Genomic DNA, 15,109 nt, shown 5'->3' on the forward strand with positions numbered 1-15,109 from the left:
AGTGAAGCGTTTGTTTCTGTTTTGCACCGATAAATGAGGAACAGAGGAAAGATACACATTTTAAGATTTGATTTGATTTCAAGTACACATTATCCACGTGTATCTAAATAAATTCCCTAGTATCGATATTTTTTTATACGCAAAGGGACGACGTACGGCTGGGTTTCCCTTTCGAGGTCGGTACATAACAAAGCATGTAAGTAATATAATCACTCCTACTCGCTTTTAGTTAGCTGATAGAGAAATGCTCCTTGATACTAACGGTAACTGTTAGCTTTAGTTGTTAAACCGTACATGTTCCAGTGCATTAGGCCTGTCACTTTAATGGCGGTGTGTTAAACGATATTAAGTTAAATTTAACTGTGCCGCTATTTCTGTTGTCATTCTTATGTTGTGTGTAACCTTTAAATATAAACTGTGTTACTCACAGTGGTGGAGGAAGTACTCGTAAAATATTCTTACAAGTAAAAGTCCTGCATTCAAAGTCTTACTGAAGTAAAAGTACAAAGTATTAGCATGTAAATATGCCTAAAATACCAAAAGTATAAGTACTTTTTATGCGTTATGTCCCAGTACAATATTGGAGTGCAGTGTAGTAAATTATTACGTAGCATTGAATCAAAGTACTTATAATACTTGACAAGTAATAAAGTACAAGTAACTTCAAATTATAATTAATAGTAATATAGTATTTGAGTAAGTTGAACATTGAATCCCTAGTCACTTAGTCACAAACACAGTTGGATATTCAGATAAAACACTCTATAAATAATTATTGATATCCAAACGTTTTAACAGTGTGTACTGTCGTTTTGATTTTTGGAAATAATAATTTCTAATATTATTTTTTGAAATCCTTTTTTATTTAAAAATGTGTTTGTGATCTTTTTGAAAGCTACACAACTGGCAGTGATTGCTCAAGGGCAATGTTGTAAGAGCCAGTTTGTGTTTCAGTTTTGTTTTCATCTTGACAGAAAGGTGACTACAAAGCCTACTATTTTTCAGTAGTGTGGGACCAATGGCGCATGAGATCTAATGTCAATTGTTTATGCCTTTTTATAAGAATTCCGAATATCACATTTTTCCTACACTTCCTCAGTTGTCATGCCATCACCGAAGAAGAGGGCATTGCCCAAACCCCTCCCAGAAGGATTCCTGTTGACCGACAGCGAGAAGAAGAACTGGAGGCTGGGAAAAATCATCGGTCAAGGTGGCTGTGGACTCATCTATTTAGGTAATAGATATTCACTGTTGACTTGTTATGTTTATATACAATTGTGGTTTTATTTTGTTATATATTTTATTGCTAGTGGTGTAATGTAACTAGATTTATTCAAGTACTGTACTTTAGTAAAAAGGGTCAGTACTTGTACCATTTTCACATTATTCGTTTACTCCACTACATTTATTTTTCATATTTAGTTTCTAGTTACTTTACAGATTTAGATTATTAATACAAGAACTAAATCAACACATCATCATATGTTATTAACAGTTAAGCCACACAGAAGTATATAAAGTAATTCAAATGAACCCCATTATCGAAGTGAGGAACACATGAATGTATCAATAATTATATTACAATAGTGTAAAATATATTGTGCTTTAATGTGCCATTCTGCACATTGAGGACTTAAAGTATATATAGTTATGATAGTACGTTTTTGTTTTTACTCAAGTACATTTTGAATGCAAGACTTTGAATTGTAACTTAGTATTTTCTATTTTTACTCAAGTAAACAATCTATGAGTACTTCTTCCACCTCTTTATTGCACATATTTAATTTAACTTCTATTGTCAATGTACATATTTTATTATATGTTTTATATGTATTTCCATCACATATTTCATATTTTTATATCTTTATATGATTCTATAAATAGAATATTCTGATTCTTATGTATTGTTCATGCAGGTAATGGAACATCTCTCTCTTCCTGGGAGACTCTGATTGATCTGTTTTTCTCTTTGTGTTGGAAGCTCTTTCAACAGATCAGATTGTAACAAGACAGCCCTGTGATTCCTAACATATTCCTACCTCTAATCTATGGAGACCTTTCCACTCAGCACTAACTCCCAACATTTACAAATCCATAAGTGCAGTACGGCTTTTAAGTACAGCATTTTGTTATTGTCTTCCTGGTATGGGATAAAGAAAAACATGCAAATGACTGGATCTCATCCAAGAGTTAAGACATTTCATAATTTATTATAAATTTGTCGTCTGTATTTTCTTTGAATATTCCTCACTGTTTCCAGCCTCCCGTGATGTGGACAGACCTGTTGCAGCAGACTCTGACTTTGTCATAAAACTGGTAAGTACATTTTACCTTTAGACAGCTGTTAATGACGATGACGCATAAAAGAAGCTAAGCTAAATAACTTTGGATAATGTAGTAAAAATACATTTAGCTGACTGAATATTGAATCTCATGCATTTCTGTTAAGGGGAAGTAGAGTTTGCAAAGTTTTTATGGTTCAGGTATCAGGTTTGGATCAGCCTTTAATAAATGAATCATTCATGCAAATTGGTGGCTGAGTGAATAGAGTGAGTTTAGATCTTTGATGATTTGGAATAAAGTCTCTGCTAAATTCTGATAAATTATATACAGGTGCATTTCAATAAATGAGAATATCGTGGAAAAGTTCATAAAAAAAATTAAACTCATATTTCAAGCCTTAATTTGTCTTATTCTTGATGACGACGGCTCACAGCTAATGAAAACCCAAAAATCAGTATCTCAGAAAATTAGAATATTACATAAGACCAAAACAAAAAACGATTTTCGGCTTCCTGAAAAGAATGTTCATATGTATGCACTCAGTACTTGGTTAAGCCTCCTTTTGTATGAATTACTGCATCAATGCGACCTGGCATGGAGGCGATCAGCCTGTGGCACTGCTGAGGTGTTATGGAAGCCCAGGTTGCTTTGATAGCGGACTTCAGCTCGTCTGCTTTTTTGGGTCTCGTGTCTCTCATCTTCCTCTTGACAATACCCCATAGATTCTCTATAGGGTTCAGGTCAGGCCAGTTTGCTGGCCAATCAAGCACAGTAATACCGTGGTCATCAAACCAGGTCTTAGTACTTTTGGCAGTGTAGGAAGATGCCAAGTCCTGCTGGAAAATCAAATCAGCATCTCCATAAAGCTTGTGAGAAGAGGGTAGCATGAAATTGCTCCCCAAATCTTCACTGACTGTGGAAACTTCTCACTGGACTTCAAGCAATGTGGATTCTGTGCCTCTCCACTCTTGACCTTGATTTCCAAATGAAATGTAAAATGTACTTTCATCTGAAAAGAGAACTTTGGACCACTGAGCAATAGACCTGTTATTTTTCTCCTTAGCCCAGGTAAGACGCTTCTGACGTTGTCTCTGGTTCAGCAGTGGCTTGACACGAGGAATGCGACAGTTGTAGCCCATGTCCTCTATACATCTGTGCGTAGTGGCTGTTGATGCACTGACTCCAGCCTCAGTCCATTCCTAAGCTCCCCCAAATTGTTGAATGACCTTTTCTGGACAATCTTCTCAAGGCTGCGGTTATCCCTGTTGCTTGTGCACCTTTTCCTACCACACTTTTTCCTTCCTCTCAACTTTGTATGAATATGCTTAGATACAGCACTCTGTGAACAGCCAGCTTCTTTAGCAATGACCTTTTCAGGCTTACCTGTGGAGGGTGTCAATGAGTGTGTTCTGGACAACTGTCAAGTCAGCAGTCTTCCCCATGATTGTGAGGCCTACTGAACCAGATTGAGAAACCATTTAAAGGCTCAGGACAGCTTTGCAGACGTTTTGAGTTAATGAGCTGATTAGAGTGACACCGTGAGTCTACAATATTGAACTTTTTCACAATATTCACATTTTTCTGAGATACTGAGTTTTGGGTTTTCATTAGCTGTAAGCCGTAGTCATCAAGATTAAGACAAATAAAGGCTTGACATATTTCACTTTGTGTAATGAATTCATATAATATCTGAGTTAATACATGTTTATTGACTTAATGAAATAAATGAACTTTTCGACGATATTCTAATTTATTGAGATGCACCTGTATATTAATGTCATGCTATAATGCTCTTATAAGAATACTCTACCTCCTCCCAAGGCTGGGCTATATATCCCCAGGGAAAATATCGTATGAGAGCGCTAACGTCATCCGGCGAAAATTACGGCCCGCTGCATGCACATATCCGTTCATGAGAACGAGTATGTGCATGCAGACATAATAAGAATTCCTGTTTTAAAGCTGCTGAGTCATATACTGCACCTCAAACCACAAATAAATCCAGAGTTCCGGTTTCTTTTTTTCATCAACAGAAAAAAGGAGAGTAAAAGAAAGGATGTGATTCAGAAATCAGTTTCAATGTTAGCCTGCTGCCTGCCACTCGTTCACCGGCAGACCCACCAGACGTCCATCCCCTATTTATTCGCCATAAAAACAAAGCTGTCTCTGCCATCTGATGAGACATTTGACACCATCTTCATAATGTTGGAGCAATTCAATTGTATTTGACCAACAGAAATATTGTTTTCGGCATCACTTTAACATTTTACGGGGAAAATCTGCATTTGGTTGAGGGCACACGCCGACAGTAAGAGGGCGTTACCCAGTTTAGACAACATGACTAGATATTTTTTAAAAGAGGTGGAATTCTCCTTCCACCTAATTTAGAGTTCAAATGGTTAAATGGAAATGTTTTAGCTGCCGTGCCATGTGTTTTCTATTTATTTTGGAGAGTCCTATGATTTAGACAGAAACAAATCTTTGAAAGAAAAAGAATACCACACTAATGTCTCCTACTACCCTATACAATTAATCACATTTTTATCAAAATCAAATTATGGATTAGACTAGCCCAACATTCAAATCGCAGGAAGCCCAATATTTGTTAAGGCTAAATATGTGTTAAAATAACATTTTAAACAACGTATTCTGGAAGTGCAAAGACAAACTTGGCAACAAATCGTATTGTACAGACTTTATAACGCTGTTTAAAAATACCACCATGATTATCAGAATATATTTTCCATAATTCGTATTCATAATGAGAATAATGATACAAAATGATCAGTCCCCCTGTATCCTAATCAAAATATGAGTCAAAAGATCACTTTATTTTTCTTATTGTGGAGCCTTATCTCTTTCAACTGGGAAATGCTAACGTGTTTTTGTCTAGCCGTCTTTGACCGTGATAATGAAATGGTTAGTAATGTTCCCTTGCATCTACAGGAGTACCATGAGAACGGCCCCCTGTTCTCCGAGCTCAAGTTCTACCAGAGGTCGGCCAAAGCCGAGAGCAGTGAGTAGCAGCGTCCGTCCAGTGTCCCGGCAGCTCACTGGAGCACGAGTGTGTTTGACTGATGAAGTGGCCGCAGACACGGAGGCTTTGCCGCCTGCAGCACAGTAATTAATAATAAGCCAAAGCAAACATGCACCTCAGTGGCAGTTAGCCCCCCTCTCCACGCTTGTCTGAGCTCTCCAAACGCCTTGGTTTGGAGAGGTGCGGGAGAGAGGAAGCCACTCACACGTAATGATGCCCGGGCCGCCGCTGAGCCCCTGACCACCTGCCAGTCTGGTGGAGAGCCAGTCAGGCCGACCGCGATCCAGCTCTGAGCCAGAACCACTGCTCTGTCTGCGCTGTGTGTGTGTGTGTGTGTGTGCAGCTGTGTGTTTTAACCCTTAATACTGTAACATTAATATTTACAGCCTTTGACCATATCTGGTTTTTTGTTATATTCCAAAATAAGATCTGTTGATAAAAGCTTGAGAGGATTTTTCAGTTGTGTTCTACAACATAAAATAAGACATAAATGAACATCTGAAACTTCTATGTGTCAAAAAAACGGTGGTTAGTAAGAACTGTCTAAATGGGATTATTAAACGCCATAACGCCGAATGTTAGCCACCTTTAGCTTAGCAGTGGTGATGTCAAGTCATGCTACCAGGATTTAGGTTGTTTACAGCCTAATGTGAGCTTCTTGCAATTTGTTTTACAATAAAAAATCATTAAATTGTTGTATACAGCGGGTAAAATAAGTATTGAACACGTCACTATTTTTCTCAGTAAATATATTTCTCAAGGTGCTGTTGACATGACATCTTCATCAGATGTCGGTAACAACCCATGCAATCCACACGTGCAAAGAAATCAAACCATAGGTGTCCATAAATTAAGTTATGTGTTAGGGATGACAGGGAAAAAGTATTGAACACATGAAGAAAGGGAGGTGCAAAAAGGCATGGAAAGCCAAGACACCAGCTGAAATCTATCAGTAATTAGAAAGCAGTCCTGCCCCTTGTCAGTGCAAATTAATATCAGCTGGTTCAGTCCCAACTGATGGCCTATAAAAAGGTCTCTCATTACCAAGGTGTCACACAAGAAAGATCTCATGATGGGTAAAAGCAAAGAGCTGTCTCAAGACCTTCGCAGCCTTATTGTTGCAAAACATACTGATGGCATTGGTTACAGGAGGATTTCTAAACTCCTGAATGTTCCAGTGAGCACTGTGGGAGCCATAATCCGGAAGTGGAAAGAACATCATTTCACCAAAAACCAGCCACGACCAGGTGTTCCTCGCAAGATTTCTGACAGAGGAGTGAAAAAAGATTTATCAGAAGAGTTGTCCAAGAGCCAAGGACCACTTGTGGAGACCTTCAGAAAGACCTGGAATTAGCAGGTACAATTGTTTCAAAGAAAACAACAAGTAATGCACTCAACCGCCACGGCCTGTACCCACGCTCACCTCGCAAGACTCCATTGCTGAAGAAAAAGCATGTTGAAGCTCGTTTAAAGTTTGCTGCACAACATTTAGACAAGCCTGTGAAATACTGGGAGAATATGGTCTGGTCAGATGAGTCCAAAATTGAACCCTTTGTATGCCATAATACACACCGTGTTTGGAGGTCATATGGCACTGCACATCACCCCAGAAACACCATACCAACAGTGAAGTCTGGAGGTGGGAACATCAGGGCTGTTTTTCAGCATAAGGCACTGGCAAACTTCATATAATTGAAGGAAGGATGAATGGAAAAATGTGCAGAGACATTCTTGATAACAATCTACCAGGATGATGACGATGAAACGAGGGTGGACATTTCAGCAAGACAATGATCCCAAACACACAGCCAAGGAAACTCTCAGTTGGTTTCAGAGAAAGAGAATAAGCTGCTAGAATGGCCCGGCCAATCACCTGACTCGAATCCAATAGAAAATCTATGGAAAGAACTAGAGATCAGAGTTCATAGAAGAGGCCCCCGGAACATGCAACACTTGAAGACTGTTTGTGTGGAAGAATGGGCCAAAATCACACCTGAGCAATGCATGCGACTACTTTCTCCATGCAGGAGGCGTCTTGAAGCTGTCATTACCAACAAAGGCTTTTGTACGAAGTATTAAATACATTTCAGTCAGCGTGTTCAATACTTTTCCCTGTGTCATTCCATTTTAATATACATAACTTAATGTATGGACATCTATGGTTGGATTTCAACAGCACCTTTAGAAATATATTTACTGAGAAACATGGTGACGTGTTCAATACTGATTGTACCTGCTGTATATGTGGAGACTATTGCTGAACAACACATATAAGCTTAAAACATTGTATTTTCTACAATATTCCAAAATCCAATGGAAAAATCCCACTGCTTTTTTGTCGAGGGAGCCCTTTTGTCAAGCAATGCTAACTTCCTTGTCGGCCTAAAATAAATGCGTTATTTCTGTATCACTCTATTACCCTAACAAGTTCAGTTCTACTTTGAGATTTGTTGCTTTTCTTCCAATACTTATTTAAAAAGGAGAGTATTATACTTGGGGTTGAGTCAGGGTTTGGAAATGATTAGACTTTGAGAATTCTTAGGGAGTAACATCAAAGTTTGTTTAAGTCCTCAGTCAGAACAATGGTTCAACAGACCAAGGTTTCTTATCTGCCTCAACCGTTGTGCTTTAGAGTTAAGTGTAGACGTTGGTTGTCCCCCTGCAATTCAGTCTTCTCAGACACTATAGGAGTTTAAAAACAGAAATATACAAACAGTCATTGACATAATTAACTGGTTTTATTATCTATTCTTGTTTCAGTGCAAAAATGGAAGGCGAAAAGGAACCTGGACTTCCTGGGCATACCAACCTACTGGGGATCAGGACTCGCTGAATATAACGACCTGAGGTATTGACAAGCTTTCAGGACAAATGTCATTGGATGATGACCATAATACACGTTTGATATAAGGGTTAGGGATACAAACACGGGACTCGGCTGAACTGTATGATTATATTATGTAAATCAACTTTACATGTTGCTTATTACTAATGCAACACAAGCTGGATTATGTGCTGTGACGCCATCAGCACAGTTTGCTAATGTAGGCTATTAGTCATGATGACAAATGCCAATTAAACAGGTTCACATTAAATCTGGTTTCAACCCGTACACATTACATTACCTGTACAGCTAACCAATCAGAGCAGACTGGGCTCTGGTTTCAGACAGAGGGTGAAAAGAGGAGCTGCAGCACAGGCAGTAGGCTGAGCTTTGTGACAACATTAAAGCATGGAGACATGTCACAGTAGACACACTAAATACCATTAAACCTGAAACGAGCATAAAACCGACCCTTCAAAAGAAGCCAAACTACATCTGACACATTGGGTAGAACGTTTGTTTGTCATGTTGAACATCAGGTATGTTCTCAGTTCTTTTTTGGTTCTTTCTGAACAGAGCAGGTTTTCCAGCCACTTCGGAAAAGGCTTACTTTCAAGACTAGTTTTTAGACCAGCGTTATAATTTTAATCTCTCTTTTACTCAATCAAAGATTAACTATATCTTTGCCTTGGAAGGAGGACTATGTTCATTACTATAATTTGTATAATAATTATAAATAGAACAATCTTTTTATCTGTATTCCTTTTACCGTGTGTTTTCTTTCTAACATCTTGTTCATATGAGAGCTTTTTTCCCTTACTGAATGGGAATGTCTTTCAGAAGGTAATAATGGTGATACCAATGTTCCCAGGGCAGCCATAGGCTCTGTTAGTGGCCCTAAAACACACACACACACACACACACACACACACACACACACACACACACACACACACACACACACACACACACACACACACACACACACACACACACACACACACACACACACACACACACACACACAGTCAAGCCTGTTATAATGAAAAGCTTAGAACAAGTGTGACATTGTTTATTTAAAATGTAATGTAGCCATAAAAACAACGTTCAGATCCAACAAGTAACCTTTTTCCCTCTAATTAGATTTTTTTCCACCTGTTCGTCCGGTCCTAAAGTGATTACATTGCCGCATGATTCATTTTGCACACACATTAGCAGTTGAATCATCTTAAAAAGTTGTTGTCACTGCTGCATAACAACAAATGGCAGATGTTACCCGATGATGCTGCGTTGCCATGGTTACACACTGAGTGAGCCAAGCAAATCAACTTAACACTGTACAGGGAGCGTCCATAGTGAGCAGCAGGCCAGCTGAATGTCCCTGATTTAAAGCCTTGCGAATATTTGGGTAAATATCCTCCTTTTTTCCGATTTTTTTATAATGCTTGAACACTTTTTCACAGCGACTTTTCTCCCTCCATTAAAGGACTGCAAGGTTGTTTAAACCCTGTTATTCCCGGGTGAAACATCTGAGATTCCACAGTTTTTTTTCAATACTTTCAAACACAAGTTAATCAGCATTAGGAGTTATTTTAAAGATACAAAAAAATATTGAACACCGATTTCCCCTCTCCCTCTCAGGTATCGTTTCATGGCCATGGACCGGCTGGGCAGTGACCTTCAGAAAATCTTGGAACACAGCGGAGGTCGGCTGAAGAAGGCCACAGTTCTCCAGCTTGGTCGAGGACTGGTGCGATCACTTTAATATCCTTACCATAAGGCGGACAAAGGTTACCCATGACGTTGTGCATTGATCTCAATTTCCGTCCTTTGCCAGGTGGACATTCTGGAGTATATTCATGAGAACGAGTATGTGCATGCAGACATTAAAGCTGCCAACCTCATGCTGGGCTGCAGAGACCCCGAACAGGTGAGTCTATCTCCGTTGATTATCCTGCATGTGCACAGTAATGACTACTGCTATAGTCTACAGAAAATGATTGTTAAGTATGTTTTGCAATCAAGACTATGCTTCTGAGTTCTAACTATGCAAGTGATCTATCATTTATGTCTTTTATGTGTATGTGTGTCCTGTAGGTCTATCTCGCAGACTACGGGCTGTCCTACAGATACTGTCCTGAAGGAGTCCACAAAGAATACAAGGAAAACCCCAAGAAGGGCCACAATGGAACCATTGAGTACACCAGCCTTGATGCCCACAAAGGACTTGGTAAGCCAGTATAAAAAGAGAAGTAGAAATTACTGATTCTGACACAAGTACACTGCATTGGACTGCGAACACAGTGCATTGTGGGATTTTCGATCATTTAGTGTTTTCTCAAAATCGCACACAACTGCTCTGCCCTCACTGGAAGTGATAATCGGTAAGCTAGCTGTAAGCTAGCTAGCTGGCAACGTTACCATATGTGGTTGATACTCATTAGATAATTTCCATTTAACACATTCAAATGAACGGTGGCTCCTTTTCGACAATGGTCTAGTGGTACGTTAATTTAATTTATGGAAAGAAATAAGTTTTATTTGTCAGTTTGCGAAACTTATGTTAAAAGATGCCAAGTGTGTGTGTCCAGTGTTCCAACTTGTGTTAGTGCACCATACAGGTACCTATAATTCACTACTTCTCTGGCATTCAAACTTGAGTTCAGTAAAAAATAAATGGTTCATCAAGAAATTGCACTATACTTTAGTTTAGGTCATTATTGCATCAAAAAAAGCATGGGAAAGGTTGTGGCATGATGTGAGATGTTGTAAAATTAACTCTGTGAATTTTTTGATGCTGAAACAACATATTTCTCAGCCCACAATTGTTCATTTAATTAGTTCTGCGTCAGTTCACAGAAGATAAGGACGTTCCACATTTACACTGACTTCAAGTAAACTAACTGAACAAATTAACGGTTGACTTTATTTAAATGTATTATGTCAACAAGTTGAACCTAATGTTTTTATTTAAAGGTCTCCTGTTATGCTGTATTTCAGCAACATATTATAGGGCTATGGACAAAACATGTCTGTGAAGAGTTTTGTTCAAAATACCAAACAGATCCCCAATTGCAGCATGCCTCATCCCCCTCTATTTCAGCCCTGTTCCTGAAGTGCTGATTCTGTGACTGTCGCTTTAAATTTGAGCTGAAGCTGGCCACGCCCCTTTGCAGCGTCATGCAGCTCTCTCTCCTCTGAAGAGACTTTTCTACAGGGATAAACTAAGCTAAACACTGCCGTGATTAAACCCCATTATGTTCCAAACCACATCCAGCATTATTTCTGAAACACTTCTCAGAGTTTACCACTAGAACAGAACATTATATACATTATATACATCAACTCTAAGTCCCTCCTGCAGACATCCTGCTGAACACACAGACACACAGAGGTGCTGCGGAGGGGATTCAGCTCGCCACTGTATAATGCGGACGATAAATTGAGACGTGTCACGTGAGCGGGACGTTGCCAGGAGTTCAATGTAAAGCCAGCCCACATTTCAGGTTATGATGTCATGTCAACCGAAGCAAATCTGGATCAGCTCGTTTGTACCCCTGTTTTTAGAGATGTGGGTAAAGACGCAAAGAGAGAGGGTTGTATTTTTGACACTTAGTGAGTTTCCTTACACACCGGGGACACACATGTATGTATAAAAGACAGCAAAAAGTGCATTTTGCATAATAGGGGACCTTTAAACTTAATATAATTGCCTTCAACAAACCTAATACAGTTATGTGGAACTTGTTGACATAATACATTTAATTAAAGTCAACGTTTCAGTTTTTTCAGAGCTTCTTTGTTAATTCAACAAGTCATTTTAAAGAGGTCTTTCAATTTGTTTTGTATGAGCTGCTCATTAATACATTTATAAGCGCTAACAAGCAACCAAGATAAAAGTGTACAGTAAGAGCCTAGAGGTTATGTTTCCTTTTTTCCTACGCCGGTAGATGTACAGCTTGGAAAAAACACCAGCAATGAAATGCTTATTGATAATCCCTGACAGCTGATTTTGCTACCAGTGATTTTAGTTAGTTTTTTAAGAATGAAAAGTACTTCCAACAGTATCTGTATTAATCCTACAGTAAGCTCTGTCCTTTTTGTGGGCAGTCTTAGTTTGTCAATAGATGTAAAACAGTCTCCCCTCTCCGCCCCGCCGCCCCCCTGCCTCCCTCGGATGATATTGGGAACACATTAACTGGCAAATTGCCTACATGCTCCTTCTCTTCATTGACCATCGATTCTCCATCCGCAGCCCCTGCTGAATTCCCCCCGCCCCCCACCGTCCCTGTTTAACAATACCCTAATTAGCCGAAGTCATAACCTGCGTCGTGTATTCATCCCCCATTAATTAAGGGCTTTGATGTTTGGTTAGAGGGAGGCGCTAGCCACAGATAACCCTCCATAAGCTCCACTCCGCCCCAACTCCACTCCCCTCCAGTTCGATATTGTGTGCTAGCGATGGCTCAGGCCGCCTAATCGCTGCGGTAGTGTTTCTATCAGCAGGATCGATAAGTAAAAGAGGGGCAGAAAATGTCCTGTCAGCAATATCTAACAAATGGAAACTGTGTCAATTTTAATATGATTTTGAAAGCAGTGGGAGAAAGCATAGCTATAGAAATTACAATTATAAATGCACGTTTGTTTGCTATCTATCTTTCCAACATGTGCACTTATTAGAGTTCTGCCAGCCTGACAGAGTTCATCATCGCTTTAAACACAGACCCATGCCGGTTTAACTTTTTTGTTGAGAAAAGTAAATATATATACGTCATGACATTTTTGAGAGCCTTCCAAGACTTAAAGAGGCCCTATTATGCTTTGGGGGATTTTCCCTTTCCTGTAGTGTGTTATAAAGGTTTTAATGCATGTCAATGGTCTGTAAAGGCTAAAATCCCTGTGTTCCCTTCAGAGGGAGTTTCTCTCCCACCTATTCACCTCCTACCTGAAACGCCTCCATTGGACTCCTTTGTTTACTTCTATTGGCTAGCTCCTGAAATGCCTCAATTGCAGTCTTTTCGCAATATAATGACTTCACTTTGTAACACTTTTACTTCTATTTGCTAGTACTCACATTGTACGTGATAGGCTAAGGGGCGGGATATCTCTAAGCAGTTGACCAATCTCAACAGAGCTGGCCAGCTAACCAATCAGAGCAGACTGGGCTCTGGTTTCAAACAGAGGGTGAAAAGAGGTGCTGCAGCACAGGCAGGATGAGAAGAATAAAGAGCTTTTTGAACATTAAAGCATGGAGGCATGTCCCAGTAGAGGCGCCAAATACAAACATGAACCTGGAAATTAGCATAAAAGGACCCTTTTATGTAATACATCCAAAAGGTTATAGCATGATATGATAAATTGGCATATAAAGTCAAACAGTGTCACTTTTACTGCACCAATTGCAGTTTAAATGTACAAAAATACAACACTTGCTACAATTATGGACGCACAATTTAGCTGTCCATCTTATTATCATTCCCACTTATTCCACCCTGACAGAATTTATTATTGTTGTAAACACAGAGCAGCTTGATCTTGAAAGAACTGATCAAACCTCCAGCTATGGGAACAAAACAGAAACGTTTGTATTTTCCCGGTTATTGTCATCTTTAAGTATTTTCCACCGCGCATGGAGATTTAGACCAAGGACGCGGCCCCTCTTCGACCCGATGGCACCAATCCCTGCAAAGATGTTGACAGGTTGCCATGGTAAGGTTTGGTGAACGCAGCTGGCGAATGGCAGGCCTTTGAACTCGGAGCTAAACGGTGTAATTACCACCATTCGGTGGGCGTCCGGCAGACAGAAGACCGTCTCCAAACGACAAGACTGTGAAGCGGAAGGGTTAAGAGTGTGACACCGCGGCACGCTTTGGGGAATCTGAATAACAATAGAAGATAATTAACAACAACACCATCGCTGCCTCACCTCCTTGTCTAAAGCACGGAGAGAGTGTGTATGGGGGTGTTCAGTATTCATGTATCGTGCCTGTGTGTGTTTTTCAAGCATGTCCCTTTCAGAGCTGTTTAAGCATGTATGTGAACGCACATCTCTCTGCACTGCCCTGCCATTCCTCACAAGAGGGCAAAACACATTGAACAAAGAAGAGCACACACAGAAAACACTATTATGAGCTTTGATAACGCGCCCAGAGCACACAGAGGGCAGCGGCACTTAATGTACTCGTTGATCTTTTTAATTGTTAACCTATTATTGCACTCTGGGAGTTGCAACAGTTTTTTTCCCAGTGTCAGTATCACGTATATTTTTCATCTTTATTCTCCTTTAACACGCTCTTAGCAGCAGTGAAGTGTTGTACAATTATTTACAACAACAGGAAGCCACGCTGTAATGCTGACTTAATGCATACTTTACGCCCACAAGGGCAAACATTTGTCATTGTCAGTAGTTGTTGAGATGTAGCGTAGCAGTCAGTGTCATATTTAGACCTGACGGATAGTTGACACTTGATGCTGAAGGCAATGAATGTTTTTGTAGACTTGTTTAGTTAAAAAAGTCGCCGTAAAAGTCCAACCAGTCTACTGTAGTTTCACAGATGGTATTTCCATTTCTGCTTGCTTCATCCAGTAGTTGAATGAAGTCCTTTTATTTCTCGCTTTATTACACAATCTGGGCAATTGATGACAATATTCACGAAACCGGCTCCACTTTGGACCCTGAGCTATCAAACATGGATTCAACGGATCCTTGAAACCGTTGAAAGTTTGTCAGTTTGAGGGCAAAAAAAATCAAGGCTTTTAAGTTTTTAAAGAACACATCAATAGACATACTGTAAGTCATTAAAAGAGCTTGAATTCATACATTTTGTGCACAAATATGACGTTTTTTTAACATTATTTAAAGGTAACGTTAGTTGCTAAGCTAAGTCCTCTGTAATTGCGTCATGGTTTCACGTTCAATGCTTTAAATCATTGTCCGCAAGCTTCTGAAACATCTGTTGTTTCTC

General features: G+C 39.5%; 1 protein-coding gene across 2 annotated transcripts in view; it reads left to right on the top strand.

Moving 5' to 3' along the window:
* LOC134859050 (serine/threonine-protein kinase VRK1-like) overlaps positions 1 to 15,109 on the top strand; it is a 25,613-nt gene continuing 10,504 nt past the window's right edge. For both annotated transcript variants that reach the window (XM_063875338.1, XM_063875339.1), the window contains exons 1-8: positions 1 to 196; positions 1,100 to 1,234; positions 2,261 to 2,316; positions 5,230 to 5,299; positions 8,081 to 8,168; positions 9,786 to 9,894; positions 9,982 to 10,074; positions 10,242 to 10,374. In XM_063875338.1, coding sequence (XP_063731408.1) covers positions 1,105 to 1,234; positions 2,261 to 2,316; positions 5,230 to 5,299; positions 8,081 to 8,168; positions 9,786 to 9,894; positions 9,982 to 10,074; positions 10,242 to 10,374 — 679 coding nt within the window. In that variant the 5' untranslated portion in view covers positions 1 to 196; positions 1,100 to 1,104. The remainder of the gene's footprint in view (positions 197 to 1,099; positions 1,235 to 2,260; positions 2,317 to 5,229; positions 5,300 to 8,080; positions 8,169 to 9,785; positions 9,895 to 9,981; positions 10,075 to 10,241; positions 10,375 to 15,109) is intronic.

Source organism: Eleginops maclovinus, chromosome 22, assembly GCF_036324505.1.
Source record: "Eleginops maclovinus isolate JMC-PN-2008 ecotype Puerto Natales chromosome 22, JC_Emac_rtc_rv5, whole genome shotgun sequence".
Lineage (NCBI taxonomy): Eukaryota > Metazoa > Chordata > Actinopteri > Perciformes > Eleginopidae > Eleginops > Eleginops maclovinus.